Consider the following 16,623-nt stretch of genomic DNA (forward strand, 5'->3'; position numbering starts at 1 on the left):
TAGTGTGTGTTTAAGTTAACATGAAGGATGTGTTTCTGCACAGTAACACAGTAACACAGTACAGACACAATGGCCAATATCATTGTACCACTTAGCCCTACCCCTCTGTTTTGTGTTTGTACGGCTAAGAATATAATTTTCCGGTTCTTGTTAGACTCAAGTGGTAGAGGGAAAAGCGACCAAAGAAACCTGCTTAACCTAAATGAACTCATATTTCTGTAAAATTTGGAAATATTCCTCCATCATCTCCACATGCTTTACTAACTTTTAATGATTTAATTTTTTTTCTCCAGAAATGCATGTGTAAAGTGTGACCTTTAGTGATCGATCTTTATTAGACAGAGGGTTCCCTCCGGGAAATTGAAACTCCAGCAGCGTCATTACAGTAAACAATGAATATACACAAGGAAAATTGGAAATAAATAAATAAAAAATACAATATACAAGAGTCCAGCAGGGGAGGTATTGCACATTATTATTATTATTATTATTATTATTATTATTATTATTATTGCACATAGTTTGGGTATGTTTTAGTCAGTCTTTAGAAATAGAAATTATTGCACATAGTCCGGTTATTGTTTTAATCAGTCTGTCCTCCTGTGACCCCTCCTCCCCTGCAAAGAGGAGTTGTACAGTCCGATGGCATGATGGACAAAAGAGTGGTGGCTCAGAGTGTGAATTACTGTACAGTTACTGATAGTAGAAGAATCCCAGAAGCAAAAAAGACAAATTCCCAAGACCAAATAAACCCACAAATTAAAATAACAAGTTAAAAATAACAATGTCCACTATATTACCATAGTGTAATGTGTAGTTTCATTGTTTTATGGCCATTCTCTTCGTAAGAAGCATAAAAAATGTAGCTAGCCAGCTGGCTAACTTACCTACCGTTCCACTTCAAATGCTGCAACAGATGGCAAAGGCTCCCTATCAGCTACCTGTCACAGAGTCAAGTAATCGTGTGAATCAAGTAATTGACAATAATAATTAATTTCTGCGCCACCTGTCCCCTTTTTGAAGACATAAAATAAAGCATTACAATCAACCAGTAAATTAGCAACTACGTTACTGACCTTCCACTGCTATAGCTACATTGGTAACTTTAAGGGTTGTCGGTTCTTAGGGGGAGGATTTCATCCCTTTCCTGTGTAACTACTAGTGCAGTGGTTCCCAAGGTGGCACACTAACTAGGTGACCTCAGAAAAACATCTGCTTGCACTGAAATATTAAGAAATGAAATCTATAAAATGGGCACGCCCATTATGCAAATATTGAGTTCAAGTGGGTGGAGTTTAATTTAATATTTGTGCAGTTGGGCAGTATTTGTTGAGTTTATTTAGGTTAACACTGAAATATTAATCTCTGACAGCTCTAACATTTAACATTTTAAATCTCAATCTGAATGAGTTAAAATTACACTTTTTAGAGTGAAAATCAACTCTCAACTGTTTAACTCTCCAGTTTTTGCGTTAGACTGTAATAAAGTGGGAAGAAACTCTAACTCTATCTTAATGCCTTTGATTTCAATAGAAATTTACCAGAAATTACCAGAAATGCAGTTACCTAATGCCTGTTCCTATAAACCCCCCTATTATTAGTAACGACTCCAACTCAAAGAGGGTAAAGAGACTAGCACATGCCTCCTCTGATACATGTGAAGTCATCCACCTCCTCTTTTCAAACTGCCTTTGACGCAGCATCGCTAAATGGCTAGCATGCTCAAAGGACAGCACAAGATGTCCAGCTCCAATGCATTACTGATGCATGAATGTTTGTTTACATTACCATGGCAACGCACACACCATTGAGATAAAGAAACATAAATTGGTAAATGTTTGGATAGCTTGCTCATTTGGATAGATAGCTCATTAAGATGGTTGCTAAGGGACAGCTCACCAGCTCGCTAGTTCCGGTTGCTCAGACTCAAAGAGAGGGCAGAGCTATGCTAGCCCTGTGTTTTCAAATCAAATCAAATTTATTTGTATAGCACTTTTTACAACTGGTGTTGGCACAAAGCAGCTTTACAGAAACATCATTATCACAGGACAAAGAATCAGGCAAAACATTAAACATAGAAAATACACAATACAGAACCCCCAGTGAGCTTAGGGTTCAGCTGACATCAGCCTGTGACCCACTTTTAGACTTACTGGTGATAGTGGTGAAATACAGCAGAGAGTTATTAGACTTGGGCAGAGATTATTCACAAATACATTTAGAAAAGCCATGGAAAATCTAGAATATGCCTCATTAAAGACACAGTGCTTATTCTGATGCATGAACTCAAGGTTTCTGCCAAGCTTTTGTAACCTGTGCACTTGGAGGTCAATGCCTTTCGGCACGCTTGCAGTGGCTTTGTAGTTATGCAGTTTTCCGTGACCTACAAACCCCACCGTCGATCACATTTAAACTGCACTCAAGTGTGTGTTTCCATATTTGACAGATTTGAACACCTGAGAGATTTCCTCAGGCAAATTCCTCCTAACTTAGATATTTTCTGCCTCATGCTCAGCAAAACAAATGCACTTTTATTCAATACAAACACCTCACTGTTTCATTTTCCAACCTGACTGAGCACTTCATTAGAAATTCTGCACTAATGCAGGTTGAGGCCTTCCTTTGTTCCCTTAGCAAAACAGAAGTTCTTTATGGCATGGATTTTCTAAGAGGACGGAACAATTCCTTTGATATTCTGTTTCCACGATGGTTGTGATTGTGTAGGTGTGATAGACCAGGAGATTCAGACATTCAGAAATGTATGCTAGAAGTAGCTGTCAGAAGATGGGTAATCTATGGCCATTAAGGGATGCACATGGTTAGCCTGGACTGTTGACACAAGTCAGGTTAGGATCATGAAGGCTGTTAGCAACACATTTTGACCCTTAGATTCAGCAGAAACCAAGACTTATCTATTCAGGCTACATTTTTCAGTGTTTTTCTGTTTTGTTGAGTATAGGCCCATTCTATCCTTAGCTTTCTGTTCTTGGCTGACAGAACTGGAACACAACTTGGTCTTCTACTGTTTTCTTTCCATTGGGATGGTTGATGTGATGTTGCTGGTTAACCCATATTTGGTTTAGCATGAGGGATGACACCACTACCTGAGAGTAAGCTACCTCTTGCCTTTCATTTATTTTGCCACTTTTTCCTCCACTGCATGAATTAAATAGGCTAAAAACACCTTTTTTTAAGAAGATTTTTTTTCCCCAAAAAAGCATTTTTTTTATAACTTTAATTTTCGAGTTAGGTAGCTAACTAAGATGGTTTCTAAGCCACAGTTCACCAGCTTGCTGGTTCTGGTTGCTCAGACTTGAAGAGAGGGCGGAACTGTTCTAGTGCTGGCATTGTCGGGCATGTTAGTCAAAATTTAGGAAATCTAAGCTTACTGTAAATAAACAGAAGCATATTACTCACCCAAATAAACGTTTTTTAGGAGAGAAATCTGTGTAGAATAAAGTCCAGTGCTCATTTGACTGAAAGAAAATGTTTTTGTTTACTTCGGCACCCCCCAGCGGCAAGACCTGCAGAATTACACAAGCCTACCTCACGTTCAGCTTAAAATACCCCATTTTAGCTGAAAAATATATACACTTAAGCTTTTATTTTAATAATAACAAGTCCTAACCTGATATTAGTGGATGGTAATGTGTGTATTATTGCTTATTTATTTGTAGAACTACGTCTTTGTCTGTGCTGCCTATTTGAGACAGGGCATTTCTCCACTGTATCTATGGGATCCAGCGCCTACCAGTGGTGTTTAATGATATCACATTTGCTTTGTATTTGGCTGGTAAGCTTTGCATCGTTGCTAGGTTACCTGTATGAGGCGGAGTAATACATGGAGAGCTTCGGTTACAGTGCGTTATTGCCTGATAAAGTCACTCATAAAATGCCTCTCAGCCAATCACATTGCAGGGTCGGAACTAACTGTGGTATAAATATTTATATAGACTTTGGGAAGATATTCATAAAAAATAAATAAATAAATAAATATCTCTGTAGATTTACAAGTGGGGACCTGAGGAGCCAAATTAAATAGAAAGTATCATGTGGGAGGCTGGGCTAGACCAATAAGAATCCTTGGGTGAGACTCCTAACACCACATTGGCGCACTCCTATTAATACGAGTAACCCTGTACGTTGTTCAGGATGATGGTGTCAGCCAAATGCCATGAATGTGAATGTAATTACCTGAAGCTGCTGGCCTGTGTCTAGAAGATTGTACAATTTGTTGGCACATGGTTTGGCTAATTAGGAAAATGCATGACTGAGCAGATGTACTGGTGTTTCTTATATAGTCTCTGGTACAAATTTGTATAAATTGCTTAATTTTATATATATATAGCTGCACAAAAACTAAAGAACTAAAGAAGTTTTTTTTAAGCAAGAATGTATCTTCTTCTCCTTTTGTCATATAACTTTCCTTTCTCTCTAAGCTTAAGTAGTAGGAACTCTCTTGGGCCCATGTGTCAGTTGTGTGCCCTTAGTTTCTACATAATTGGAGCAAATTCGGATAAAAAAAAATTCAGAATGGAAATTACATCCGAGCCAATTAGTTCCTCATCGTTATGCAGAGACCACTGGCATTTCAAAGAGCACAGCTGTTCTCCACTCACAGGATTAGAAAGGTTAGAAAGTCTTAGTAAGACTCATGGGATGGGATGGGGAGGGGTTGGATACTTCATTTGCACTCATATGATTGGATGCTACTATTTGCCTGAAGTTACAGCCCAGTAGAGGGTATCTGATTGTGTTTTAGTGTATATTGATCTTTGTGTTGTTTGCCTTCTTAGTCTGTCGGTTCTGTATAAGCACTGGTTGCTGTGGAGACGGGCCTGGATGAAGCAGATCTCCAGATCCCAGCAGATGCAGCGGGCTCGGGCGTGGAGGGAGCAGAGGCTGCGTATCAGGACCTGGACTATGTGGCTGTGTGTTTGGAAGAAAAGACAGCAAACCAGACACCTGCACAGGTACAACCAGCCCATTTACCTACTGGAACATCTGCATTAACGTCCATAAATATTATTAGGATGCTCCAAAATAATTTTTTTGGCCGAACCTGAAAAAAATGAGAGTAGGTTTTAATTAAATGTCACTTTTTTACCAAAAAAAAGATTAGCTTAAACTGAATAAAACATATTTACAACCCCTGGCAAAAAGTATGGAATCACCAGTCTTGGATGAGCACTCCTTCAGACATTTCATTCTGTAAAACAAACTCTGATCAAAAACATGATACAATAATAAGGTCATTCCAAAGTGCAACTTGTTGGCTTTCAGGAACACTCAAAGAAATGAAGAAAAAACATTGTGGAAGTCAGTGAATGTTACTTTTATTGACCAACCACAGGGAAAAAAATATGGAATCACTCAATTCTGAGGAAAAAAGTATGGAATCACTCAAATTGAAGGTAGAAAATAAGGACACACCCAGTCAATTTCCTTTCCCTAAATGGACACCTGCCTCAGATTAGATCTGCTCGTTAGTCTGCAGTTAAAAACACCTGCAGTCATGACACCTTGGAGGGCTGCTGGACGAATTAGAGTGGCAAGAACCATGGCTCCAACAAGAGAAATGTCTCTTGAAACAAAAGAGAGGATTGTGAAACTTCTTGAAGAAGGTAACTCTTCACGCATGGTTGCTAAAGATGTGGGCTGTTCACAGTCAGCTGTATCCAAGATATGGACCAAATACAAACAGCATGGAATGGTTGTTAAAGCCAAGCGTACTGGTAGACCGAGAAAGACATCAAAGCGTCAAGACAAGCAACTTAAGGCCATTTGTCTTGAAAACCGAAAAAGTACAACTAAACAGATGAAGCATAAATGGGAAGAAGCTGGAGCCAATGTATGTGACCGAACCGTAAGAAATCGCCTAAAGGAAATGGGATTTCAATACAGGAAAGCTAAAAGAAAACCATCATTGACACCTAAACATAAAAGAACAAGACTGCAGTGGGCTAAGGAGAGGCAATCATGGACTGTGGATGACTGGATGAAAGTTATCTTCAGTGATGAGTCAAGAATCTGCATTGGACAAGGTGATGATGCTGGAACTTTTGTTTGGTGCCGTTCCAGTGAGATTTATGAAGAGGCCTGCCTGAAGAAAACAACCAAATTTCCACAGTCCTTGATGATATGGGGCTGCATGTCAGGCAAAGGCACTGGGGAGATGACTGTGGTTAATTCTTCTATCAATGCACAAGTTTACATTGACATTTTGGACAGTTTTCTCATCCCTTCAATTGAACAGATGTTTGGAGATAATGAAATAATTTTCCAAGATGACAATGCATCGTGCCATAGGGCAAAAACAGTGAAGGCATTCCTTGGAGAAAGACACATTCAGTCAATGTCATGGCCTGCAAATAGTCCAGATCTCAACCCAATTGAAAACCTGTGGTGGAAATTGAAAAAAATGGTCCACAAGAAGGCTCCGACCTGCAAAGCTGATCTGGCAACTGCTATCAAAGAGAGTTGGCACCAAATTGATGCAGAATACTGTTTGTCACTCATCAAGTCCATGCCTCAGAGACTGAAAGCCGTTATAAAAGCCAAAGGTGGTGCAACTAAATACTAGTGATGTATTTTGAATCATCTTTTGTTTATCTGTTTTTCATGATTCCATACTTTTTTCCTCAGAATTGAGTGATTCCATATTTTTTTCCCTGTGGTTGGTCAATAAAAGTAACATTCACTGACTTCCACAATGTTTTTTCTTCATTTCTTTGAGTGTTCCTGAAAGCCAACAAGTTGCACTTTGGAATGACCTTATTATTGTATCATGTTTTTGATCAGAGTTTGTTTTACAGAATGAAATGTCTGAAGGAGTGCTCATCCAAGACTGGTCATTCCATACTTTTTGCCAGGGGTTGTAGTTACAAATCCTTTGCTTGCAATGACTGCATCAAGCCTCTGACTTACTAACATCACTTTTGCAACTTTTGCATTCTTCTTTTATGATGCTTTTTTAGGCTTTTACTGCAGTCACTTTTAGCTGGTGTTTGTTTTGGGAGGTTACTCCCTTTAGTTTCTTCTTTTAGTTCATGTGAAGATGCAAATTTTGTTCATGAAGTCTTCTGTGAACATTAAATTGTGCTGCCTTCACTATTACCCTCTAATGGTTGTTTTTTTAGACACTAACATTTGTTTTAGGCTCTTTCTTTACAGCACGCATATTGTTTCTGTCATCAACTGCAATCCCCTGTTCAACATCTGTTACTTAGTACACCAGTGATGACTTTCTTACTCAGGACATTCTTAATGGCTGTACTTGGCATGGCTAATTTTTGTGCATTGGCTCTGATTGATTTTCCATTTCTTTCAGCTTCTCTTCTCTTTATATATAGCTTGCGTCTTAAAGAAAAAAGACATTACAAAACTACAATTTAACAAAAAAAGTTATTATCGAAGCAAAGTACAATACATTTACCTCAACAGTGCTAGCTATATTCTAATCATTGATTTTACATTAGCAGAATTATTTTAGTCACACATTTAGCTAGCAAACTAGCTACCTCAGCAGAGCAATTCATCGTCCAATTGTCCAATGAAAAACAAGTATCTCCATTTTTGTTAATTTTTAGTTTACTACATAATTTGAACACACAAACTGTTCTTTACACTGTGTCAATTCTTGATGAATAGACCACAAGAAATTCTTCAAAATAACCTGAAATAAACTCATTTTACAGTGACTTTCAATGAAATTTAATAGGTTTTTTTTCTCTCTCCTGTAAAGTTGCTGTTTTGGAGATACATGTTTTTCATTGGATAATGCTATTTGAATCATACATTAACTTCAGCAGTGCAGTTTTAGTAATAGCAGTGCTACTCAAGTCACATATGAGTGACATTTACACAGAAAAAGGCAGCCAATCTTTAGGTAAACAAGCAAATGCTAGCTAGCTAAAGCAGTTGTTGCAGCTAATGCCACTATTGGATCCCAGTACAGCTTGTGTGTTAAGTCACACGGAGTGATTTATTCCATTTATTTAATGTGATGTGGACTGTAAAAATGAAGATTTAGCATTAGGTGTGCCATATCAAATCATACGCAATTATACCGCCAGTAAAATAACACAATGAAAAAAACTCCATATTGGGATTATTATGTATTATTATATATTATATAATTGAAAGCAGTCTATTTTCTATTTTTATTTTTGATATTGACTGTATTTACTAATTAATTGTTTGCAGTATGCATGCACTAAATGTGCGTTAGATCTTTGTTGTTACATTACCGGTACTTTACTTTTGTTACATTTTTTTTTTCTTACACTATTATAATTTCATACAAATTTACCATCTGGGTAAGTTTCTTTCAACTAAATATGAAACTCTTACATTTATGCCAAATAAAACTGATTTTCTTTTGCAGTAGTGTATTCATAAAATTAATTTCGCCAAATGAATCGTCAAAAATATAATTATCGCAAAAATAACCTGAAATATTGTGATATTATTTTGAGGCCATATTGCCCAGCCCTGTTTTGGGTGACTCATCATATGTTTCACATTAAAAACACTTTACAGAATAATGATAAATGATAAGTGAGAACATGAAAAGTTGAACAGCTTTTAAACAGGGTGGTGGTAGTGTCATATGTAATAATCATACCTGTCAAGTTTTAGATTTAAAAATAAGGGATATTTTCCTACGTCCGATTAAAGCCGTCCCACCAGCCCAACGAAGTTCAGTATCCCTTACATTTTAAGACAGGTTTACAAGAAATCTAAGATAACCACATGTGAACCATTTACAGACTACCTTTGTTGACACTGAAATTTTGTGGACATTCCTACATATGTCATTCTTTTAATACAGCCAAATTAATAACCCTTTTCTAGATATTTAAAAAAAGTTAAGATTTCATGTCTTTTTTGGCATAAATGCACTCTTTTATATGATATATGTTTTATTTATTTAATGGATTTAAAATTGAACAAAGGGTGCACAAATTCTGCAAATTGACTGTTGGTGACCTAAAAATAGTATCATGAGCTTTTACTAAAAAGACATGGACCAGATATATTCCATCAGTAAAAATTAGTTCTAATGGGGTCTACATAATTAATACTTTTTAATTAATACTTCTTTCTGATCATTTCAGTTAATTTCGGTTTTAATTTTTTAAAAGTTTTAATCTGTCTGTTTTTATTCGGAGACGAGTATTTTTACGCAGCTATCAGAAAAATCCCCTCACAGTTTACATGATTAGCCTACCCTTACCTTTCTTTTAGAAAAATCTCCGTATATCCATGTTTTAACATCAGCTGCTCCGACTAGCTGCCTGAACTCACAGCGGGGGGCGGGGCGTCTTCCCCACACTGACCCTCATTTGCGCTCCGCAAAACCAGCAAGCTGATTGGCTGTTTCTCCTGAAAGGCGGGACTTTCTCCTTGAATCGGCACCACGATTGGTTAAGAGACACAGAGCGGTCAGTGCCCTGTCTCCTCAATAATAAAGTTTTTAAATTTTTATTATAATACGGGAAATTTACGGGAAAATACTATTACGGGAGGACGGCGGGAAAGAGGAGTAAAATACGGTAGTTTCCCGGCCAAAACGGGAGACTTGACAGGTATGAATAATTGAAAAAAAAAAAAAAATGATAGTCCATCATTAGCACCATGTTTCTGCTCTAATGTCTTTGCTTCCTTACACAGGCTGGTACTTCAGCGGTGGAATCAGCACACCCAGAGGGTCCGGTTGATGCATCTTGCACAGGCTGTGGAGCAGCTTCGTTCCATTCGTTTACTATCTGGCAAGTGCAGTGCATCCAAAAAATATATATATATATATATATAAAATCCACTACCAAATGCTTTCCTTTAACTAAAATGACTGGCAGTGTTCAATAGAAGCACCTGACAGCAGTGTGCTATACTAACCCCCCCCCCCCCCCCCCCCACTCATACACACACACACACACACACCGTCCCTGTCCTGACAGCCTATCACCTGGGGCATGAACCGCTTCAGCTGAGGAAAGGCTGCTAAGGCAATGGATCACAGAAATGATGGATGGCTTTGTGGCTCCTCAGCAACATTCAGGAGATGGAGACAGGCGAAGGAGGTGAGGGAGGCTATGCAGAGACTGCGCCACCTACAGGACAGAGGGCTACTGCAGGCTGCCTTTGAGAAATGGCTACATAGCTCACGGCTGAAGGTACAGATAAGGGAACTACATCAGAGAAGTGACCAGGCTCATTTAGCAAGGTAGGTCTAGCTGTTTATGGGTTGAAATTAATGTAATGTACCTTTTGTTTTTTATATTTATATTAAAAGGCATTTTTCAAGATTTACTCTGAATGAACACATTATTACAAATCGTCGCTGTCCTATGAAAAACACATATCTTGTTTTTTGTTGATTTTTAATTTACTGCGTAATTTGAACAGTCTGGTTAACTAGACTGGTTTTGGATATGGGTAAATGTAATTTTTTGTTTTAATATTTTCTTAAACTTGATTTTTTAAAGGCAATTTAATTATTAATTTAGCTATTTTCATAAAATTATCAAGCTGTTTAAAAATGTCCAAGAATTCCCTGATCACCCTGTCATTTTGGGATAACCCGCCCCTTTTAGAAAGTAACCTATGAAATCTGTAAAAAAATCACAATCCTCATACCGTTTTATTTTTAAAAGACTAAAGACATGTTCAGCAATTAATAATATTCATTTAACTTAATATTTCTCATATTGTCTCTATATTTGGCTATGATTAAGATTAAACTGCCTACCCTCTAACAGTACAACTTTAAGTTAAATAATATAAATGTAGAAAATCTAATCTGTATATTTTATACAAAACAGGTTAACAATTTAAAGAACTTATCCCCAAGTGCAGTCGCAAAGACCATCGGAAACTTTATGACTGCCAAAAAAATGGAAGGCAAAGAGACCAGGATAAGTTTTTCAGAGTTACCAGCCTCAGAAATAGCAAGTTAACAGCATCCCACATGATTTCGTGTGTGTTCCTTCAAAGTCTGGATGACTTCAGTATTAATTTACAATGTTGGAAAAAAAATTTAAAAAGCATTAAATAAGAATGTGTGTACAAACTTTTGATATGACTGTATGATAAATAGTCAAAATAATTTGAAAAAGTACAGTATGCTGATAGTAACCATTACATTGGTCACAAAATGCATTTTTTTTATTTAAGGCCTCTTCTCTGGTCTGCTGATCTTGGAGCTTTTGTTTTTATACCCTCATTTCCCCAAAGCCAGCGATTGATTAGTTCCAGCCAAACTTATGTTCAAAGCAAAGTAGTTAGAGGTGCATTAGATGTTTCAGCACCCCTGAGGTTGCTTAACTGTCACCTCGAGCCGCAGTCCTGCATTAATAACAATTTCCCCAGGGGTACAGTACAGAAAAGCAATTCAAACTCTCAGTAAAGCAGCGGTGTGGCTCGAAGTGCTTTCTCAGTATCGAGGGAGTGCCGATCCATAGTATAACCCACTTGAGCTAATTGACTTGATATTGACTGAGCTCCATTTCCTGTGGTTCTTTTTCATTTCCCATCTTTTTCACAAGCCCAGGTAGTGCGTTTGTTTCACAAAAGGTCAGAAAAGCCCGAGCATGTTTGGTCTTTGTGCTTGAAGCTGGTTGGATACAGACAGTGTTTGTAGCACTGCTGGCCATTAGATGCAAAATGTAAATTTCTAGTAGTGACAGGCCGATCCACTTTGATGAATTGCGATCCGATTCCCATATAAAACTGCCGATACCGATACAGGGGCTCAGGGGAGTTGCCTGGGTAACACCAGTGTTCTCAACACACGCACCTCAGCGAGTTCACACGCTCACACGCCACACATGGTATTTCTCACGCTTACCAATCCATCGGCTGTATATTATAATGTAGTCTCGTTGAGCCAATCAGAATATAGATGGCTCTGTTGTTAGGCAGACCTAGTCAAAGAGAGTGGAGTTTCAGCCAGAAGAACTAGCCCATAGACATGTGCACTAGCCCACCGCATGCCACGAAACCAGCAAGCTGATTGGCTGTTTCTCCTGAAAGGCTTAACTTTGTCCTTGAACTGGCTCCGTTATAAGCGTTAAGAGATTTTCTATTTACACTCGGTCAGTGGCCTGTCTCCTCATTAATAATAAAGCTGGGCTGAGCGAAACTTTTTGAGGCTACTGGAAATTTATTCTGGGATTTTTTGCGCATTTGCTATGGCGTCGTTAACACTGTGTTATAAAGTAAGCCCTTCATGCACACTGAGCTGCAGTGTGTGAGCAAAACCACCCAAGCTAGGGACTGCCATCTCTTCCATAGCCTTCTTCATATTACTCACAGTTTCTCTTGCACTCAGCATTTATCTAATGGAGGCTGCAATTGAACAGCTTGTGTGTGACCCCCTACACCTTGGGACTGGTTGGTCATTGAGTATGATAAAGTTAAGCAACTTTTAAGCAACAATTTAATTGCAATTGAAGTCAATTAAAACATCATTATATAAGGTGGTAAAAAGAATCTGGAGCAGATTCAAGGTGTGGTATTTGCATTTGGAAGCTGTTGCTTTTACTCACAGTATGCTGTCAAATGTGCTGTCAGTGGAAAAGAAACAGACCATCATTAGTCTGAAAAAAAAGAAATCTATTAGACAGATGTCAGGAGTGGCCAAATCAACAATTTGGTACATTCTGAGAAAATGAGAAGACTTCATGAGAACAAATAAAAAGGGTTCACCACCATGCAAATCATTAATAGAAAGACCATATTAGTTTTTACCAGAAAACTAAAGAACCCAGCCCAGTTTGGAAAAACTGTTGCAGATCAACCTGTACTGGAATGATGGGAAGAAGAAAGTATGGAGAAGGCTTGAAATGGCTCGGCACAAAGCTCACTACATCCTCTTTAAAAGATGGTGGTAATATGGGCATGAATGGCTTCCAAAGGCATTGTGTCACTAGTGTTTATTGAAAGGGTGACAGAAGCCAGAACAGAAGAATGAATTCTGAAGTGTACAGGGTTTTCCTTCTGCTCAGATTCAACCAAATACAGCAAGGCTGAACATACTGTGAAAGAAATCCAGGAAGTATAAAGTGAAATATTCAGCAGTGGCCAAGTCAAACACCAGATCTGAACCTGTTTGAGCAGCGTTTCTATTACTACTACAGTTCAGTTTAACCCTCGAGCTGCTGCTGGGAGAGAGTCAGCACAAACCAATGACCTTAAATGACATTACAATAAGAAAAAATATGTTTTAACCTGTACTTGGACTCTGTTCAGACTAGAATACAAGTTTATGATGGTGCTTAAAGGAGAACTCCAGTGTAAAATTGACTTTGGGTGTAGTAAATCATGATAAAGAGTACTAACCTTTGTTGAATAGCCCAGCTCCGCTGTCCTACAGCTTTCTGAGGTCCAGTAATTTTGTTATTTTTTGCCCAGCACTCTGTACAACGGCCGTATTGGGGCATGATAATATCCAAACTGAAAATAAATTTTAAGTAACCCAGTCTATTTTAAAATGTATAATTGCTATATTTTTTATTTTTTTGAATTTGCAACATACACTTTTTAATTTTGATTGAAATTTTGAAATTCATTCTATAGTTTTTTGGGTGGTAACTATACTTGGAAAAGGCTAAAAATAGTTTTATTTGAAATTGGATGCATGCATGTGTGACTAATGACAGCCTAGCTAAAAGGAAAGAGCCAGAAGGTAACATAGACATAGACAATAGCATCCGTGCCCCCTTTCTCCCACAAACCTGAATAAATGCGTGTGAACAATTGGACAAAAGCACCAGCATTTCTCAGTTCACAATCATTTTCTGTCAGTTAATCCCCTGATCTGCAGCATTTCTCTGGAAATGCACATTAATAAATAAACATTAAACAAGCACATTTTCAACCTATACATAAAGACTCACATGTGTCTCAACAAATTCTTCTAGGTGATTTTAGAGGTGGGGGGGGGGGGGTAAATGTGTAAATCAGGTTGGATCTGCACTGCAAAAAATCCATTGGCAAAAACTAAATAAAATGTATTTAAATTGAGACATAAATGCTTAAATTACTCAACAAAAAAAAAAATCTGCAAATGGGGTAAGCTAAATTTTCTTATAAAGTATTCTTTAAATAAGCAATGACAAAGCTTTAAAATGAGTGAAGTAAGAGTCAAATCAAACAAAAAATTATATTTCAGAATAAGTTGACTGGTAACTTTTTGTGTTTATTTGGAGTTCAAATTACTTAAAATAAGGTGAAAATTCTAAGTAAGACTAAATAAGATAATTATTCCTAAACTAAACAAAGAATTATGTATTTGTGGCAGGATTTTTTCTTACTGGAATGGACTGGTCCTGCACAGAAGAAAGTTGGCGTTAAGCTACAGAAGACAACAAACTCTGACTGTGAGAAGCTTCTTCCAGCTGTGGAGAAGAGCACTGGAGCTGCGTCTGCTTCAAAAGCGTTTTCTCATCCTCTTGTTTTTCAAAAGACAGCGAACTTCTCAACACACCAGTGCAGGTTTGAGATCTCTATAAATGTAATTACTGATTAACAGAATACATGAAGTGACTGTCTCATTATTTGCTACTGTTTTGCCTTCATTTTTTTTTTTTTTTATGAAATTTATAAATTTATAAAAAGTGTTTTTGTGTGTGTATGCGTGATAGTGCAGGACGAGACAATGACCGTGGCTTTTTCTGGGCAGCACTCTTTCTGTCCATTGGAAGTGCTTTGGGCCAGGCTTGTGCTCCAGATGTTTGTCTACACTTGGAGAGAGAAATTAAAGAAACAACAGCAAGCAAGGTAACATCTCACAATCACAAACACACTCATCATCATCATACTAGTGATGGGGTGGGAAATTCTAATGAGTAGGTTAGGTAATTGGCCTTCTAAATTGTGGAGAAATTGGCTAAAAAAAATAACTTAACTAAAGACTTTGGAGTTTACCACAACTGGTTTATAGTTACTTTACTGGTGTTTTATGGCAAATTCAACACAATTATTTATTTGCCACTTCCATGTTATAATTGGTAGTATTGGTGTGAAAGCCATTGGAACATGTCCACAGTTAAGAATTGGACAGTACTCTGTGTACAACTGTTTTAATGAAACACTAATAGATAGTAGTGAAAATCAACTGTAAAGAACCACTGCTTTACTACTGTTAATGTGTGGGCAGTAGTGCTGGGCGATATGGTCAAAAATGCATATGACGGTATTTTTCAAGATTCTGACGGTTTCACAGTACATCACGGTATTTTTATTATACCTTTTTTATTATTATTTTTTGCATGACTGGGCTTTAATGTAGGTTTGTGAGTTACTGTACTGTTAAGAGTACATATAATATGAAACACTAAGGCTTTAAACTAAGGCTTTGATTTTCACAGTGCTATTGCAACCCACAAAGCAAACCTGGGACGATACTAACAATTATAACATGGACCATAAAAAAGGTGGCAAATAATTGTATTAAATTTGCAATAAAACACATGTAAAGGAACTATAAACCAGTTGTGTTAAACTCCAAAGTCTTTAGTTAAGTTTATTTTTTCATATTGTATTTCTATTTCTATTTTTTTGTAAAGCTCCATTCATAGATTTGTGTGGATGCTACCTAATGTGTCATATTGTTTGCTGGTTTAACAAAACTATGGGTTAGTATCAGACTATATGGGTAATGTATGGGTAGTCCAACTGGAAACCAGAAAGGTTTGTCCATGGGTACCATTTTCCTATCATGGGTTTGTCCATGGGTACCATTTTCCTATTCCTAACAGCCTAGCTTAAAACATGATAAGGCCCATTAACCACCTACAGGGGTTGGACAATGAAACTGAAACACCTGTCATTTTAGTGTGGGAGGTTTCATGGCTAAATTGGAGCAGCCTGGTGGACAGTCTTCATTAATTGCACATTTCACCAGTAAGAGCAGAGTGTCAAGGTTCAATATTAAAATATTGCAATGCACACAACATTCTGGGTGACATATCAGAGTTCAAAAGAGGACAAATTGTTGGTGAAGGTCTTGCTGGCGCATCTGTGACCAAGACAGCAAGTCTTTCTGATGTATCAAGAGCCACGGTATCCAGGGTAATGTCAGCTTACCACCAAGAAGGGCGAACCACATCCAACAGGATTAACTGTGGATGCTGCAAGAGGAAGCTGTCTGAAAGGGATGTTCGGGTGCTAACCCGGATTGTATCCAAAAAACATAAAACCACGGCTGCTCAAATCACGGCAGAATTCAATGTGCATCTCAACTCGCCTGTTTCCACCAGAACTGTTGATCAAGATAATAAAATAATGTGGTCTAAAACCAGGTTTCAGTTTCATTGTCCAACAATTCATGAGAAAGTTTGCTGGGCATTGTTCTCCTTCAAGTGTGTTGAGCTGTTCAATGATGTTGCATTAATATCAGAATGAAAATACATGGCTAACTGGCTTTACTTGTCTTGGAGGAAGTCCTTGCATGTGCTAGCCCTTGCTCTCTCAGTGCTGATAGAATGTCCTGTGTTATTGAAAGTCGTAGCAAGTGGGCAGGGATGAAATTGGGGAAAAATTGGTAGAAAAGGTATTTTAGACAATATAAAATGATTTTGTGGTCTTGGCTCGTTTACTGCAGCTCTTTCTCTTCGA

The 16,623-nt window shown here is 37.7% G+C and overlaps 1 protein-coding gene across 2 annotated transcripts in view; it reads left to right on the forward strand.

Annotated features, from left to right (window-relative positions):
• Positions 1–16,623, forward strand: part of LOC103033502 (uncharacterized) — a 57,847-nt gene that overhangs the window by 11,685 nt on the left and 29,539 nt on the right. For both annotated transcript variants that reach the window (XM_022670703.2, XM_022670702.2), the window contains exons 6-10: positions 4,797–4,973; positions 9,676–9,773; positions 10,054–10,228; positions 14,306–14,499; positions 14,649–14,784. In XM_022670703.2, coding sequence (XP_022526424.2) covers positions 4,797–4,973; positions 9,676–9,773; positions 10,054–10,228; positions 14,306–14,499; positions 14,649–14,784 — 780 coding nt within the window. The remainder of the gene's footprint in view (positions 1–4,796; positions 4,974–9,675; positions 9,774–10,053; positions 10,229–14,305; positions 14,500–14,648; positions 14,785–16,623) is intronic.

This window comes from Astyanax mexicanus, chromosome 12 (genome assembly GCF_023375975.1).
Source record: "Astyanax mexicanus isolate ESR-SI-001 chromosome 12, AstMex3_surface, whole genome shotgun sequence".
NCBI classification, from domain to species: Eukaryota; Metazoa; Chordata; class Actinopteri; order Characiformes; family Acestrorhamphidae; genus Astyanax; species Astyanax mexicanus.